Raw genomic sequence first — 18,018 nt, forward strand, 5'->3', positions numbered from 1 at the left:
ACTATTGAGAAAACTCCCAGATACCAAAGGTAAGATCAAACTGGAAACTAAATCCTAACACAAAACTGCATCACAAATATATGCCATGAAGATTTTAGGGATGTGGAGACAGAGATTATCACTAAAGTGTTGCCTTGATGACTGCAGTTCAGTAATTAGATGTTAACACTGTCCCCTGTGGTGTCTTGATTGTATATTATTTCCCTAAAGCCTTAGGGCATTTGAATTATCAGCTTGTTTAATCTTAAAACATAAAAGAAATTGTATCTGTTTCTTGATTTTATATGGATGCAAAATATAAAACTATTCAAGAGAAAAATAATCTATTTGACAGTATTGCAGAAATAGCTTTTATTAAACTATGTTTAATTTATTTTTCTATTTTCTTATGACAGTAAACGCTCATATTTTCTTATGTTTTTAAAAATAGAGCTACCTAAACAGTAACTCATATTGTTTATTTGGTATATTACACCATTTATATTGTAAATTTCATGTTATATTTACATTATTGATTTTATCAAGAGGAAATTACTTTCATTGTTGTTTTTCAAATGTAAATACAGTGTTCTCAGATGTTTAAATTTACTGTTGAATCTTAAAAAACAACTCAGTGGACGTGAATTTGAGCAAGCTCCGGGAGATAGAGGGGGACAGGGAAGCCTGGTGTGCTGCCTTCCATGGGGGAACAAAGAGCCGGACAGGACTTAGCGACTGAACAACAGCAGCATACCAAATGCACACTTTTTTTGGTATTAAATCCCTCTTAGATATGATGTATTATCTTATTTTATATATCAATGAATTGATTTGCTATTTGAACTGGTTGCCCATGTTTATTTATGATATATTATTCTGTACATTTCTTATCTGGTAATATTGTCATCAGACAATAAGCTATAAAACACTCCCTACTTATTTTACAGAGAGGCAAAGTTTATGCAAGATTGACAATTATATCTTCTTAGTGGGGAATCTTCCTTGAAGATAAGACTATGATATTTATAAAGAATTTTCTGGAGTTTTGATAATAACAGCAGGAAATAAACACCAAATATAACTAGAAAATTACTCCTAGATGTTTCTTCTTTCAGGCTCATCTTTCAAACTCAGGGTTATTTTTATTTACTTTCTGTTGAGTATTATCTTTGTGCTTAGAATGAAACTATTTTTCATCTACAAGACTGTTCTTGAACTTGAATGAACTATGTATCTAGGCAGTAATACCCATGAAAAATAGCATTGAAAAAGTGCTCCACAGTCTGTTCCCCTATTAGCCCATCTAAGCTTTTCTTTATCTCTTTCAGGCAAAATATTTTTTTTAAGATGATGAATAGTAATGAAGACCAGTTGTGCAATAAATAATTTAACCTAACATCTATGGAGTTGGTGTATCATATGACAGTTACCCAGTATCAACAAATTTGCTTATTTATTAATATACATGATATGAAAAATAGTATTACCTAATGAGGCTTATGGGCTTTCCTGGAGGCTCAGACAGTAAAGAATCTGCCTGCAATGCAGGAGAACATGTTTTGATCCCTGGGTAGGGATGATCCCCTGGAGTAGGGAATGGCTATCCACTCCAGTATTCTTCCCTGGAGAATTCCATGGACAGAATAGCTTGTGGGCTATATCCACAGGGTCGCAAAGAGTCGGAGAAGACTGAGCACCTAACACAATGAGGTTTATGTTGAACTTATAACATTTTCTCCATTAAGAGACTATTCTGTACATTCTTTCTTTATCTTGTGAACAATTTCATTAAAAATATTTCCACAACACTTTAGAAACAAAACAAAAAGCTGCACCTATGCAAACCACCAAGAAGAATTTAAAGTTAAAAGAGTATAATTTATTTCTGGAAATAAAGAGCTCATCATCAGGACTTTGTAGAACAGACAGTAAAATAATTTATATTAACAGATTTTCAATCTTAAAATCATTACATTCATTGTAAAATTGTACTGTCAAAATTTATGGAGAATTTCTGCTTTAAATATGTGTAAATAAATGACTATTCACAGTATTTTCTGAAGTAACAAACATTCTATTCTAAAGGATTCTGCAGCCATCCAGACTTTTTTTTTTTTCCTTTATAATTTGTTCTGGTTTTTCTTGAAAGACAGAAACCTAATTACAGCTTCAAAATTCTTCTTTGCCTAAAATCTGTCATCTATTTTTTTAAGATTAGGATCTTAAATACAAGATGTGTAATATATGTCAAAGATAGTGCATTGTATAAACTGCAGGTAAGTTTGCTAGTTGGGCAAAATTAAATCAGGTTAACCAAGATGCTCTAGCTGATATTAGCAGGGTTCCCATTTAGTCCACCAATAATGTTACTTACCAATGAAGTTCTCTATTATTTTATCTTTATATACCAATAGCTATATCATACACAATTTAAGATTGACGTGAAGACTACTTTAGATTTAGCTGGAACTATTTCTGAAGTGTGCAGTTCTTATTTTATTTTTGATGTTTTATTTACAAAAAGCAAATAAATTTTATATTAACAAGTACAATTTGATCAAATTATATTCAGGACTTTGTGGAGACAGAAATATGACTTCTTTGAACTTATAATGTACCGATGTTTCTTGTGTGGGATTAAATAAATAAGTCTTTTCAATTTAGTGTCTTAGTGTTGAACAACTCTCAGTTTACTATATTTCTGTTGATGCAACTCTCTCTTAAATTTTCTATAAATTTAGCTATAAATTACTCTAACTTTTAGCTATACATTTTCAGGGCAACTCTATAAATCCATTGTTCAATGACTGTACCTTGGCAGCCAAATGATAATGTGAGCTTACTCAGAAATCTTTATATGAAAAACCACCTAGAGACTTAATTTAAATGGTCCAGGCTTTAATTATGTGTTGTTTATTATTTTATAGGTAATTCTCTGAAGTTTACTAAAGTTGTTGAATGTTGTATTAACCAGGGCCTTACACACTTCAAAAGTGTGTACTGTTTTATTTTCTGAAAAAAAATAGTTTGAGAGTACTATAAATTCTGGAAGACTTGGACAACTATCCTCTTGAAAGTGCACACTAAATCTTAGTCATTTTACATTAATCATTAATTGACATATTAAGTTGGTGTTGATTAACTTCCTGACAGCAGCCTTCACATCTTTGTTCCTGAGGCTGTAGATCAGTGGGTTCAACATGGGGATGACCACTGCATAAAACATAGAACCCACCTTGAGCATAAGCCATGAGCTTTTGGAGTTAGGAACACAATAGAGGAAAAGGATGCTCCCATGGAAGATAGTAATGGCAGTCAGGTGGGAAGCACAGGTGGAGAAGGCTTTATGGCGCCCCCTAGTTGAAGGCATCTTCAGGACAGTGATAAAAATGCAAACATAGGAGGTAAGAATAATCATCAGGCTGCTTACTTCATTGAATGTGGCAGAGGCTAAAGTGATCTCCTGGTTAATGTAAGGGTCAGAGCAGGAAACAGCAACTATGGCCGAGTGCTCACAGACAAAGTTATTTATGAACTTAGTCCCAGAGAAGGATAAAGTAAAAAAAAGTAATGTGTATATTAGGGAACAGGCTATACCCCAAGAGTATGTAGCAATCACCAACACAAAACTAAACCTCTGGGACATGACAACTGTGTAGAGAAGAGGGTTGCAAATGGCCACAAATCAGTCATATGCCATCACTGCCAACAGGAATGTCTCTGTCACCACAAATATGCAGACAAAGAAGAATTGCATGAGGCATCCTGTGAAGGAGATGGTTCTGTCTTCCACAACCAAGTTTTCTAGTAGCTTGGGTGTAACTACTGTTGAGTAACAGAAATCCACAAAGGATAAGTGGCTGAGAAAGAAGTACATGGGCGTGCGGAGCCTGGAGCTAGACTTGATGATCAGGATCATGCCCAGGTTCCCCAGCACAGTGACTGTGTAGATGGTCAGGAAGACCAGGAACAGGGGCAGCTGGAGCTGAGGATATTCTGAGAAGCCCAAGAGAATGAAAGTGACCTCAGCACTCTGGTTCGCTTGGTTCCTGTGGACAAAATATTAATGTTGATCCAGAAGTAAAAACTAAACTTTGAAATAGGTGAGAGAACAGAAAATGTGTTGAGAAGCTCACTGGGTCTCTGTTTACAGTGTTTCTGTAAATGCTATACTTCTGCCTTCTTTCAGATGCTAATGTCCACTTATATGTCAATTATATAGCCAATAATAATTTTCATTGTGTATGATCTTCAGAAACAAAGAACTAAAACAGATTAGATCCTGCTTTATTTCAAATAATAAAATTCATTATTATCAGCTGCTTTCAAGAGACATTGTCTTTGCATGACTCTGAGATTTGTGAAAACACCTGATATGAAAATTCAATTACATGCATTGGAGAAAAACATATCGTTAGGTTCCAGTTTCTTACCTGCCTCACCTCCTGAGATATGAGACAATTAACTTATATGCTAATTTGTATAATGGTAACATCTCTGCAAAACAGTTAATATAATATTTTCTTGGCTGTTCTGTCTCCTTTCAATTCCTTTCTTATTCCTAGTTATTCCAAATTCTCAACCCTTTCTGGAGCTATGCTGTAAAACATACTAAACTTTTTCACTTATGTTGAATTAATTTTGAAAATATTTAAACGTATTCTTCATAGCCAATTGTATTATTCATCAGAAGTTTCAAAACAAAATATGTGCTATGCTTCCTGTGATAATAGTTGAAACAGTATTGAAGAGAAAACTCTTATTTTTTTTCCATTGCAGCAGACCTTGGAGTTTGGGTGGCAAAAATAAGAATTGTGAAAGTACTGGAGAAAGCATATAGGCTTCAGAATGGATCAAATATATAGTCTGCCATTTTGAATTAAGAAGAATTTGAATTTGAATTCCAAAGAAAAGTGACTGGAAAACACCTATTTCAAATGGGACACCAGAATGTTTCTTGATTATTACTGATCACAAGGCATTTCCTCAACAGTAAGATAAGAATATTAATATAAACTTTCAATCACTAGAATGGAACTAGATACTTCAGTAATGAATTCAAATGCTGTAAGACATGGTAGAACAGATATTTACCTTTTTATATATTAGAATTATGAATAATTGTTAGATCAAACACCTGATAAGTTTGTGAAAATCCTGCAGAAACATGGACATCTATCAACTGGAGGCAACATTGGGGAATACAATGTCGAAATCCCTTCTTCTAGAAGCTACATGATAGAAGCACTGTAGAATTTCATTAGAATGCCTGGTTTAAGATGCATATTTCCTTATTTTCCTCTAGGTTTTCTCACCACACTATAGCTTTCTCTGATTCCCACATGATGAACTTGTAAGAAAGATATCTTCCAAAGACCATGTCTGCAACAGATCCTCTGTAAAAATACTCTGTAAGGTCTCAGCACTGCAAAGATTGATTATGACTCTTATTATTCCAGCCACATTCCTTCAATTTAAAATACTCTGTGAAAGATTATGAGAATAATTTTCCATGATTGTTTAATATATCAGTGACTTTAAGGTTCCAAATAAATGTTAAGCAAATGCATAACATTAGCATTATTCAGTATTACTTTTCCAAAAACTGGTTAGATCTATATTCAACCTCATTATCACTTAATACATCCTTCTTTAGTGAAGGTGGATTTATCAACTTCTGCTATATAGTACATGCCTATTTCTTTATAATTTATTTCCCCATTTTATTCTTTCTTATGATGTTTGCTTTATGTTACCACCTGCTTTTATAGACATGACTCATTGTTTCATCCCCTCTGTATACAAACTTTCATATTTATCACTCACAATTACTGTCTATTATTTTCCTATTATTTACAAATATGGTTGTTACTGTCACTTTATTTCTAGAAAATTACAGCAAAGTCTTGAAGACAAGGCCCACTTTGTTATAATTCTTCCCTTTGCCAAAAGGAGAATTCTCCGTTTCTGACTTTATGGTGAATACCCAATGAGAAAACTATGACAAAAACTATTTGAAAGGAAGAATTGGAATATAACTCCATAAACCTTCTCAGCCAAAAAGTGGTTCTTTGTGGACACTTTGTTCTACACATGTGTTTGTCTCTTACAAAGATTACTGGGTCTTTGTATTTTCTTTCTTAAGCAAAACTAAAGAGACATGAGTCAACTCACCTAAACACAGAAGAACTTGAATGAGTCATTTAGTGAAGAACTCTTTGCCGAGATTAATGAACTCCAGCAATGCTGCTGCTTGGTACTTAGAAACACACATGAAAAGGGTAATAAAAGTGCCCAGCATTTTTATTAATTATTTCATATTTTATGATTTTCCAACTTGTTAAGAAAACTCAGAGATACCAAAGATAAGATCAAGCCTGAAAAGTAAATCCTGGCACCAAGCTGTATCACAAATATATGCCATCATGACCTTAGGGATGTGAATACTAGAGAATATAACTGAAGTACTGCCTTGATGACTGCAATTCAACTAATTATGTGTTAACACTGTCTCAGGTGGTATATTGGTTGTATATTATTTCCCTAAAGCCTTAGGGCATTTGTATTATCAACTTTACTCATTTAATCTTAAAAAATAAACAACACCATTTTTAAAAATTTTATGTGGATATAAAATACATAAATCCACAAGGGGAAATTATACAGCAATAGATTTATCCATATTTAATTTTTTAAATTTTCTTATGAAGATATATATATATATATTCTTATGTTTCTAAACATATGGCTCCTAAACTATAATTATACTGTTTATTTGGTACTTTATAATATTTATATTATAAACTTTATTTTATATTTACACTATTGATTCTATTGATAGAAAACAGCTTCCATTGGCTTTTCAAATATAGACTATTCTCAGATGTTTATATTTATTACTGAATCTAAAAAGAAATTTTGGATGATATGTTTTCTAAAAATATCTGTTTATGAAAAGGATGATGTTTTCACTAATTCTGGTAACTACCCATTTTGGCTTTAAAGACACAGGTTAGCAATAATAATAACTTGATGCAGAAGGAGCTGAAGTGGAAGCAGTAAGTTTACTTTCTTGGGCTCCAAAATCACTGCTTTATGGTGACTGCACCCATGAAATTAAAATGCACTTGCTCCGTGGGAGGAAAGTTATGACAAAGCTAGGCAGCATATTCAAAACCAGAGACATCACTTTGCCAACAAAAGTCCATATAGTCAGGTACGGATGTGAGAGTTGGACCATAAAGAAGACAAAGTGCCGAAGAATTGTCCTTTCAAATTGTGGTGCTGGGGAAGACTCCTGAGAGTCCTTCATCCAGCAAGATCCAACCAGTCCATCCTGAAGGAAATCAACCCTGAATGTTTATTGGAAGGACTGATGCTGAAGCTGAAGCTCCAGTGTCTTGGCCACCTGATGTGAAGAGCTGACTCACTGGAAAAGACCCTGATGCTGGGAAGGAGAGAAGGCTAGTGGAGAAGAGAGCAGCAGAGGATGAGATGGTTGGACGGCATCACCAACTCAATGCACGTGAGTGTGAGCAAACTCCAGGAGACAGCGAAGGGCAGGGAAGCCTGGCGTGCTGCAGTCCATGGGGTGGCAAAGACTCGGACGCGACTTAGTGACTGAACAACAATAACAACACGCTTATTTCTCACTAGTGGAAGACTCAAAATACATTTTGACTGCACAGCTGTGCCCTATACAGGCTCTGATTTCTCCCAAATGGTAGCTCACCATCATCATGGTGCTTCTGAGGTTATGATTCTCTTTTTTTTTTTTGTGCTGGGTGGCACAGTAAATTTATTTGTCTTTATGATTTACACATAGTAATTAAACACACAAAAGAACAAATGCTGTCAAGATGGCCATATGTAGTTTAGGAAATGACTGGTCCCGGTTCAATCATGCAAATGTTCATTCAGCTTAGAAATGAGTTTCTTTTTAATGGTTTTAATCTTTTTTTTTTTTTCCTAGTCCCCAAGGCTTGCACAGATCAGTACAAACATTTCTGCTACTTTGTTATCATCAGGCACATGATGTTTACCAATTCCCAGCAAATAAGTGAAATCAACAAAAAAGTCTGGGGACAACTGAGCATTTTCACAGAAATAAATGTGATGAGCTTATTACAATTTGATACAGGTTAGCTCTCAGACCTACCCATGAAGCATGAAACAATATTAAGAATTACATTTGTCTTAAGGATTTATTTCTTTTAAAATATTCACCATACATTTTTGTGCAAGGGTTCCATTGATTTCTTTGGTTTTAAACATTATAGCTCTGTATGACCTAAATATATATAATCCTATTTGTACCAAATGTCAGAAATAAAAAAATTAAAATTTCAGAAGGTAAAAATGGAATTATTGCTTCAGTATAAAAAATTGCCTGGCCCATTTACGTACTATTATTGCTTTGCTTCTATTGGAAAACTATCCTGGAAATCAAGGAATGTACCCCGTAGCTCCTGGCTTACAGTATAATTTGGTTGTACACTGTCATCTATTAATATGTCCCGACCTTCACCAAAGCTATCCTGATCTTGCCCTTAAAAAACAAAACAAAGTGAAATAGCATAAATAAATAAGTTTACCTAGAGGGATACAATAAATAGGCTATTAGAAAAGAATAAAGAATATTGTAACATAAAGCCCTTCGGTGCTGTACAATTAAACAATAGCTTTGGATTTTCAAGGTTTCTAAACACAGCCTTCGTTTTACAACACAGTTTTAGTGCTGGTATGTAGCTGACAGATATAGAGAAGAATGCACTTCTGCTGTTTTCATCATTTAAAAATGAAAACACAGTGGAAACCGTATTAAGTTCTGTCTTCTGGGAATTTACCTGGGTTTGTACCATCATCAGTTTTTGGCTGCTGCCTGGCTGTAGAGCACAAATCTTAGAGATTAAAAAAAAATCATAATATTTCTTCAATTCTTAGTGGTTTCTTGGTCTCCAGAATAGTCATAGAAACAAACAGAAAGGAAATTAGACTCAGAAGTTTTGCTGTCTTCTTTTCTTCGCATCCATTGCATCCAGAATGGGCTGCCTTTTCGCGGTGTATCTTTGACGAAGCTCTTCTATTTCTCGTTCCATCATGGGATCCAGTGCTTTTAACCGCATCTGTAGTTCTTCTAAACTTAGATTTTTTAAGAAGTCAAAGTCTCCATCCTGAGGAACTTTCCAGTTATCAGGAAAAACATTTTTGGACATAGGGAAGGGGTCATGCATATTTTGATGACAGTTTTCATGACTCTTATTCTTGAAGTCCTGTTTATCAAAGTAATCCATGGAAGACGGCCTTTGTACTTGTGGCGAAGTTGCATTTCTTTTCATAGTTCCATCTTCTTCTTCCTCATCCTCGCTGTTTATAACCATGGTCCCCAAGTCAGACTCTAACATGGTGCTGTTGTGTTCAATCATGGTCTGGGCCCCTTCACTCATGGTGCCCACGCTTTCCGAGCTTGTCTTCACCATGGTGTGGGAGTCCAGCTCATCCTCATCCGAATTTTCTTCCTCCTCTTCCAGTTCTCGCTGCTGTTCTTCATGTCTTTTAGCTTTGATCTCCATTGCTTCTGTGATCAGGTCTCTTAAAATCGACACAGGTTTTGCATTCTTAATAAAAGGGTGCTGTAAAAGTTGTGTTGCAGTAGCTCTCTGCTCAGGATTCTTCACTAGGCACTTTTTAACAAAATCGGTGAAATCATCAGACCAAAGTTCTGGCTTCCTGAATGTTGGTGGTGGGTTTGTGGGAATCATAAATATAGCCCTCATCGGATGTATATCAGCATAAGGAGGTTTTCCTTCAGCCATTTCTATAGAAGTAATGCCAAGGGACCAGATGTCGGCCACACAGTTATAGCCTATTTCCTGAATGACCTCAGGAGCCATCCAAAACGGAGTTCCTATCACAGTATTGCGTTTTGCCATTGTATCCGTTAACTGACCGGCAACTCCAAAATCCGCCAATTTTGCATGTCCTTCTGTATTGAGGAGAATATTTCCAGCTTTTATATCTCTGTGTATTTTTCTCATAAAGTGTAAGTATTCTAGTCCTTTCAAAGTAGATTTGAGAATGGTTGCAATCTCATCTTCTGTTAATGTCTTGTTTTGTAATCTAGTTATGTCTGAGACAGAGCCAGCTCCACAGTACTCCATGACAATCCAGAGATCTGTGTTCTTAAAGTAACTGCCATAGTACTTTACAACATTCATTGGAGAAAGCATACACTCTTCTTCAAATAAATGATGCCATGACAACTGGGCATTCACAAGCAAAATTATGGGATTGGACACTCACCTCATATTATATACAACAATTAACTCAGAAAGTGAACAAGGACTTGAATGAAAGAGCATAAACTATAAAACTTTTATAAGAAAAACACAGGCCTTAAATTTCATGGCCTTGAATTTGGCAGTAGATTCTTAGGGAAACAAAAACATGTGACAATAAATAAATAAATTGCTAAATTGAACTTCCTCAAAAGTTAAAATATTTGTATATTAAAAACATTATCAATAAAGTGAAAAGAAAAGGTACAGAAAAGAAAGAATAAAGACAAAAAGTCAAATCAGATACAACAAAAAATTTACAAATGTCCAACAAGCATGTGAAAATATTCTCAACTTATTTAGTTATTAGGAAAATGCAAATCAATATCATGATGAGATATCAATTTATATCCACTGGATTTGCTATAATAAAAGTATATAATAGCAATGATTGGCAAGGATATGAAGCAATCAGAAGTTATATATTGTGCCTGGGAATCTAAAATGCTACAGACACTGTAGAATAAGTTTGGTGGTTCCTCTCACATGGATGAACATAGAATTACTATTAGACAAAATGCTTAGCAGGGGAAAAAAGAGTCTTTCACAAAGAGGTGTTAGGCTTTCCCCCCAATTTCTGGCAGATAATATATATCTTACGTGATTGTAGAGTCTACTTAGGGAGGAGGGGCTGGGTACACCTAGTATCAAGGTGTGTGCATGCTGAGTCACTTCAGTGGTGTTTGATTCCTTGCCAATTGATGGACTGTAGCCCACCAGGCTTCACTGTCTGTGGAATTCTCCAGGCAAGAGTACTGGAGTGGGTTGCCGTGCCCTCCTCCAGAGGATCCTCCCAACCCAGGGACTGAACCCACGTCTCCTGTATCTCCTGCATCGGTAGGCAGGTTCTCCACCACTAGTGCCACCTGGGAAGCACCACAGCATACGTCAAATAGATTCACTCTACAGACTGGACGTGAGTTTACTGCAAAGTGTGTTAGTTGCTCAGTCATGTCTGAATCTTTGTAACTCCATGGACTGAAGCCCACCAGGCTCCTCTGCCATGGGATTCTCCAGGCAAGGATACTGGAGTGGGTTGCCATCCCTTTCTCCAGGGGATCTTCCCCACCCAGGGATAGAACCCAGGTCTCCTGCATTGCAAGCGGACTCTTTATCATCTGAGCCACAAGGGAAGTCCATGAGTTTGCCAGTTGGGCAAAATTAAATCAGGTTAACCAAGACGCTCTAACTGATGTTAGCAGGGCCCCCATTCAATCTACCATTAATGTTACTTACTGATGAAGTTCTCTGTTATTTTATCATTGTACATCAATAGCTATTTTATATGTAATTTTACTGACATGAAAGACTATTTTAGATTTAGCTGGAACTATTTCTGAAGTGTGCATTTCTTAATTTTATTTTTGATGACTTATGTATAAAAAAACAAATACATTTTATATTAACAAGTAGAATTTTACCAAATCATATTCAGGACTTTGTGGGGGCAGAGACATGACTTCTTTGCACTTATAATGTACCAATCCTTTCTACGTGGTGTTAAATAAATGTATCCTTTAAATTTAGGCTTCCCTGGTACCTTAGATGGTAAAGAATCTGCCCTCAATGTGGGAGACATAGGTTTGATTGCTGGTCATGCAGATCCCCTGGAGAAGAGAATGGCTACCCACTCCAGTATTCTTGCCATGGACACAGGAGCCTGGCAGGCTAAAGCCCATAGAATTGTAAAGAGTCAGACATGACTGAGCAACTAAGCACTGGCAAGTCTTTTAACTTTAGCGTCTTAGTGTTGAACAACTCTTAGTTACTGTGATTCAACTGATGTGACTCCCTCACCAGTTCACTTTGGTCACTTAGTCGTGTCTGACTCTTTGCAACCCTATGAACTGCAGCACGCCAGGCCTCACTGTCCATCACCAACTCCCAGAGTCCACCCCAAACCCATGTCCATTGAGTCAGTGATGCCATCCAACCATCTCATCCTCTGTGGTCCCCTTCTCCTCCTGCCCTCAATCTTTCCCAGCATCAGGGTGTTTTCCAATGAGTCAGCTCTTCGCATCAGGTGGCCAGTTTTCATGACAACTTCTTCGATGTTCTGATGATTTTTCGATGACTGATAATGATTTAAAGAAAAAAAAAAAAAAATGGACTCACCTGAACAGCCAAATGGTAATGTGTCTTTACTCAGAAATCTTTACATGACAAACACTTTATCTAGAGACCTTTTAAATAGTCTAGGCTTTAATTAGGTGTTATTCATTATTTTATTGCTAATTCTCTACAGTTTGCTAAAGTTGTTGAACGATGTATCAACAAGAGAAATTATGTTAAATGTGTGCACTGTTTTCCTTCCTAAAAATTGTAGTTTGAAATGCTATTAAAAATGCTAGAAAACTTGGACAGTTCTCCACAGTGGTCTTGAAAATGAAAAAGCAAACCTAAGCCGTTTTACGTTTGTTGACATAATAATTTGGTGTTAACTAGCTTCCTAGCAGTCTCTTTCACATCCTTGTTCCTGAGGCTGTAGATCAGCGGGTTCAGCATGGGGATGACCATTGTGTAAAAGACAGAGGCCACCTTGACCATGAGCCATGAGCTTCTGGAGTTAGGAACACAGTAGAGGAAAAGGATGCTCCCATGGAAGATGGTGATGGCAGTCAGGTGGGAGGCACAGGTGGAGAAGGCTCTGTGGCGCCCCCCAGTCAAGGGCATCTTCAGGGCAGTGATAAAAATGCAAACATAGGAGGTAAGAATGATCACCAGGCTGCTTACTTCATTGAATGTGGCAGAGGCTAAAATGATCTCCTGGTTAATGTAAGGGTCAGAGCAGGAAACAGCAACAATGGCCCCGTGCTCACAGACAAAGTTATTTATGATATTATTTCCTCTAAAGGACAATTCGGATAAAAAGCAGGTAAGAGTCAGGGAACAGACTGTACCCCAAGAGTATGATGCACCCACCAGTAAGGAACAAAGCTTCTGGGACATCACAGCTGTGTAGAGAAGAGGGTTGCAAACAGCTACAAATCGGTCATACGCCATCGCTGCCAACAGGAATGTCTCTGTCACCACAAATGTGCAGGCAAAGAAGAATTGCGTGAGGCATCCTGTGAGGGAGATGGTTCTGTCTTCCACAACCAAGTTTTCTAGTAGCTTGGGTGTAACTACTGTTGAGTAACAGAGATCAACAAAGGACAAATGTCTGAGAAAGTAGTACATAGGGATGTGGAGTTTAGGATTTATCTTGATAATCAGGATCATGCCCAGGTTCCCCAGCACAGTGACAGAGTAGATGGTTAAGAATAACAGGACAAGGGGTATCTGGAGTTTGGGATATTCTGAGAAGCCCAAGAGAATGAAAGTGACTTCAGCACTCTGGTTTTCTTGGTTCCTGTGGACAAAATATAAAAGTTGATTCAGAGACCTCTGAAGCAAAATTTGAATGAAAAGTCGTGTTATTCGCTCAGTCTTGTCAGAGGTTTTTGCAACTCCATGGACTGTAGCCTGCCAGGTTCCTCTGTCCATGAGATTCTCTTGGATGGGTTGTCATGCCCTCCTCCAGGGGATCTTCCTGACCCAGGCATAGAATAAGAGTACTTATGGGGAAAAGAGTGCATTGAATTCTCTCTCTCTCTTTTTTTAATTAGCCTCTTTTCCTCCAAAATGCCTCTATTGTCTTTTTTTGACATTAAAATTCATTCTTTTCAAAGCTACTTCCTAAATTCTTACCTAAACCTGAAATGGCACTCAGTATAAAGGGAAGTTCATTCCACATAGAATTCTCTAAAAATTCTATATCTCATTAGGAGTTGAAATTAAACACTCTGTTACTTTCACTCAGGTTTTATAACTTTATACTCCAAGAACACATATAACCCTTCAAGATTTCCTGTACATGTATAACTATGCCATTCACATATTCCCCCATCCTTTTTCTTCAGTTGTTTGTTTACATTCCTAAACATGTGATTAATTCCTGATTCCCTGAAAGTATGTTTCACTTTAACATACAAATCGTAGAGCACATATTCTCTAACTGAAAACACTTTTTCTGAAAGTCAGGATTTGTTCCCTATGTCTATGGTAACAAAGTTTGAATAGTCCAGGGTTGAAAGGGAAATCTTCACCAAGGATGAATACAATTTCTGATGCATACTTGTTCCTTCTTCCCCACACTCCTTCTCCACACCTGTAGCTTTTCACTCCACCTCCCATACTCTGTATTATCAATAGGCTTGGGGCCCATGTTCCCAATTGCCCATGTAGCCCCAGGAAGTGTCAGCCATGCTCAGCTATGAGCACAGGTGCTATGCAGAGTATTTATCTTCTTTTCTGTGCAATTACCCTGGAATAATTTTCCCATTCCAGACCCATTATGTACTCAGTCCTGTAACAGGCATTTTAGAAATTATAAAATTATAAAATCTCAGTCTCAATTTGTTTCTTAGAGCATTATTCCAGGATATAACCCATATAAACACAAATGACAACTTATACTTCTTGTTTATTATGAAAGTTTGTGTGTATAAAGGGAATGAAAATATTGTGATTCAGAAAAGCCAAAGATATTTCCCAGTGATGTAGCCTGGTGAACAATAATAAATGTGGTGAAAGATAAATAATCAAAGACTTCTAGTCAGCTAAACAGGTAACCTGGCAATTAGATTTATACACATGTTTGTTCGCCAGCTGCAAAAATTAATGGAACATATTAGAAACATATTATTTTTCTTTTAAAGTGAAATAAAAATCAACTCACCTGAGTGTAGAAAAATTTGACTGGCTCATTTAATAAAGTTTCTAAGTTTAATGGATTCCAGGAAAATTTCTGCTGAGAAGGCAATTTTTTAATATAGTAATAAGCCTTAAAAATAGGAAACTAGAGTATATTGCAATGAATATTTCAGAAGAAAATGAATTTCTCTTATAATGTATTAAAATATATTCAGACATGACAAAGAGCAAAGGAGACCAAAAAAGGTGAACCCTAACATCAAACTGTCACATATATATGTCACCAAAACCCTAAGGAGGTTTACTTTAGAGAATATTATTTAACTATTGCCTTGAGACCACAAATGTGGCAATTAGATGAAATAATGCCCTTGTGATACTCTGGTTGCATATGCATTTTTTCCAAAGTTTGGGGAAGAATTTCATCATGCACTCTAGTTCATTGATCTTTTAAAAATGTTGAACTATACACTATATTTTTGTCTTTAAATACTTGCAAAATGCAGAAATATACTAAAGCAAAATCAGCTATTGGGTAACAATCCAAAGATTCTTAATTTTTGTTGAATTTCTGGTTGTCCCTCTGTATCTGTATCTGTGGGCTTCCCTCATAGCTAGTTGGTAAAGAATCCTCGTGCAATTCAGGAGACCCCAGTTCGATTCCTGGTCGGGGAGATCCCCTGGAGAAGGGACAGGGTACCCACTCCAGTATTCTTGGGCTTCCCTTGTGGCTCAGCTGGTAAAGAATCTGCCGGCAATGCGGGAGACCTGGGTTCCATCTCTGGGTTGGGAAGATTCCCTGGAGAAGGGAAAGACTACCCAGTCCAGTATTCTGACCTGGAGAATTCCACGGACTGTATAGTCCATGGGGTAGCAAAGAGTCTGACACAACTGAGCAACTTTCACTTTCTGTGTATCTGAGGGACATATTGATGTGTTTGGATGTAAAACTTATACAATATGAATCATATTACAGTGTTTTTTTAATCCTTTCTTTAACATTGTGTTGTGTTTCATTTTCTATAAAAATGATTGGTTTTCTTAAGATAATATAACTTGCATTACTATTACAAATATGAGCACATTTTTTTTTATTCTTACATTTATTATTGAAATTCCATTCTATTTTTCAATTTGTAGTCTAGGTTTATGGGAAGTATAGTATATTTATTATTTAAGAAGCTGCCATATCTTAACATATAAACATCTCAACTCCAGTGACTTAATTTAATAGAACAGGGAGCAGCATTTTTTTCTGGAAAAAGCTGTGCAGTAAATACTTTAGCCTTTGTGGACCACATCATCTCAATTTCAGCTATGCACTTCTGCATCTTGTAGCCTGGATTCACCTGTAGACAATACGTAAATCAATAGGCATGACTCTGTTCCAATAAAATTTTATTTATAAAAGACAGTAGGACAGATTTGGTTTGCAGATCACACCTTGTCAACCTATGCAATAGAATGCATTTCTTGATTGTTCAAAGTCTCAAATTATTTCCAGATCAGTAGGCAGATGCCCTCTGAGTGGCAATGCAGAGACTTAAGCTTGTTCTCAATTATGGCTTATGATAATGTGACTGGGTGCATGTGTGTTAAGTCACTTTAGTGGTATCTGACGCTGTGCAGGGGTATAGACTGAAGCCTGCCAGGCTCCTCTGTCCATGGGATTCTCCAGGCAGAATTCTGGACTGGGATGCAGTGCTCTCATCCAGGGAATCTTCCCAGCCCAGGGATCAAACCTGTCTCTCTTGGATTGGCAGTTAGGTTGTTTACCACTAGCGCCACCTGGAAAGTTCAACAATGGAATTGTTATGGTATAATTATAATGTAGTGAGAGAAATAATAATTTGGTTTAAAAAATACTACACTTTTCTGCATTGCTACTGTGCATAATATTTTTGTGTTTTGTTTATTTATTTTTCATTAAGCTTTTGTCAAGCATATTAAGAGTGCTCTTCACATGTTGAGATATTTGAATAATGACCAAGATATTTCCTGATCAATAAAATCACAATAGAACTTTGAACTTTGAGTCAAACTATAGTGTTAAGGTAGAGGGAAGGATTAAGAAAGAAAAACAAAAGACATTTTAAGCAGAGAAGACAGTCTGAACCAAGGTAGGAGTTTGAATGTTCAATTTTTTTTTTCAATTAGAAGTAGAGTTTATGCAGGGCTGTTGTACCCAGATCGCGGAATCCCACCAAACACCACAGGAGCCACGGATCGATGCAAAAGCAATGAGGAACTTTATTACAAGCTCGAGCAGGGATTCCCTCCACACAACCTAATGGCCATGCAGAGAGAGCCCCGAGTGATGGCGGTGGTCTATTTTTATACCGTATAGTGGGGAAAACAGGAAGCTTAAGGGGATTGGTTAATTCTTTAACTAAGGATGTCTTGTTAGCTACTGATTGGTGGGTTAGAGTAAGGGGGTGAGGGACTTTCTGTCCTCCCCTGATTGGCTCGTTGAGTTTCTTTGTCTTAAAGTTTTGTTTTCTCTCCTCAGGAGGGGGTTTTAGCATCCCCTCAAAATGGTGGTGCTATGTTAAAATGGAGTCGTTTGGGTTTCACATTTCACATTTCCCCCTCTTCTAGTTCCTATGGAAGGCCCAATCATGGGTCTTCTACAGAGTCAACTATATCATCTGTGGAGACAGTCGAATATTGAGATCTGAGTAACATTAGGGGGACGGACAGGCAGTGTCTCTTCTCTACCTTTCCCGAACTCTTCTCGACCTTTCCCGAACTCTTCCAGCTAGTGGTGCCTTATTAGTTCCGTATTCCTTATCAGGATCTCCTGTCATAAAACAACTCATGCAAATAGTTACTATGGTGCCTGGCCAGGGTGGGCAGTTTCAATCAGTGTGCTTCCCCTAACAACTCTGCCCTGAGAGACTTCATACTCAAGATGCTTTTTGGGAATTGGCCCGGAGGTCTCTTTCTTCTGTAACTTCTTCCTGCTGTGCCAGGTCATAGGCCTGCCTAGCAGAGCAGAAGTCTCTCT

At 36.9% G+C, this 18,018-nt stretch overlaps 2 protein-coding genes and 1 pseudogene across 2 annotated transcripts; all 3 read right to left on the reverse strand.

The window, feature by feature from the left end:
- Positions 1–3,073: 3,073 nt before the first annotated feature.
- Positions 3,074–6,182, reverse strand: LOC133064882 (olfactory receptor 5D13-like; annotated as a pseudogene).
- Positions 6,183–7,760: 1,578 nt separating this feature from the next.
- Positions 7,761–10,193, reverse strand: LOC133063872 (serine/threonine-protein kinase 3-like). Its single transcript, XM_061153765.1, has one exon. The coding sequence runs from the start codon at positions 10,137–10,139 to the stop codon at positions 8,976–8,978; it is 1,164 nt and encodes a 387-aa protein (XP_061009748.1). The 5' UTR covers positions 10,140–10,193; the 3' UTR covers positions 7,761–8,975.
- A 2,532-nt stretch (positions 10,194–12,725) lies between these two features.
- Positions 12,726–14,523, reverse strand: LOC133064952 (olfactory receptor 5D13-like). The gene is made up of 2 exons (XM_061155545.1): positions 14,434–14,523; positions 12,726–13,703 (listed from the first exon to the last, which is right to left on the reverse strand). The coding sequence occupies exons 1-2, from the start codon at positions 14,521–14,523 to the stop codon at positions 12,726–12,728; spliced, it is 1,068 nt and encodes a 355-aa protein (XP_061011528.1).
- Between the last annotated feature and the right edge of the window lie 3,495 nt (positions 14,524–18,018).

Source organism: Dama dama, chromosome 1 (genome assembly GCF_033118175.1).
Source record: "Dama dama isolate Ldn47 chromosome 1, ASM3311817v1, whole genome shotgun sequence".
Classification (NCBI taxonomy): Eukaryota; Metazoa; Chordata; class Mammalia; order Artiodactyla; family Cervidae; genus Dama; species Dama dama.

Excerpts from the sequence above, each read along its gene's own strand:
- LOC133063872 (XM_061153765.1), bottom strand. The coding sequence starts at position 10,139 with ATGGAGTACTGTGGAGCTGGCTCTGTCTCAGACATAACTAGATTACAA.
- LOC133064952 (XM_061155545.1), bottom strand. The coding sequence starts at position 14,523 with ATGGGCCCCAAGCCTATTGATAATACAGAGTATGGGAGGTGGAGTGAA. Across the intron at positions 13,704-14,433 it reads GTGTGGGGAAGAAGGAACAA|AGGTCTCTGAATCAACTTTT; the intron begins GTATGCATCAGA and ends ATTTTGCTTCAG.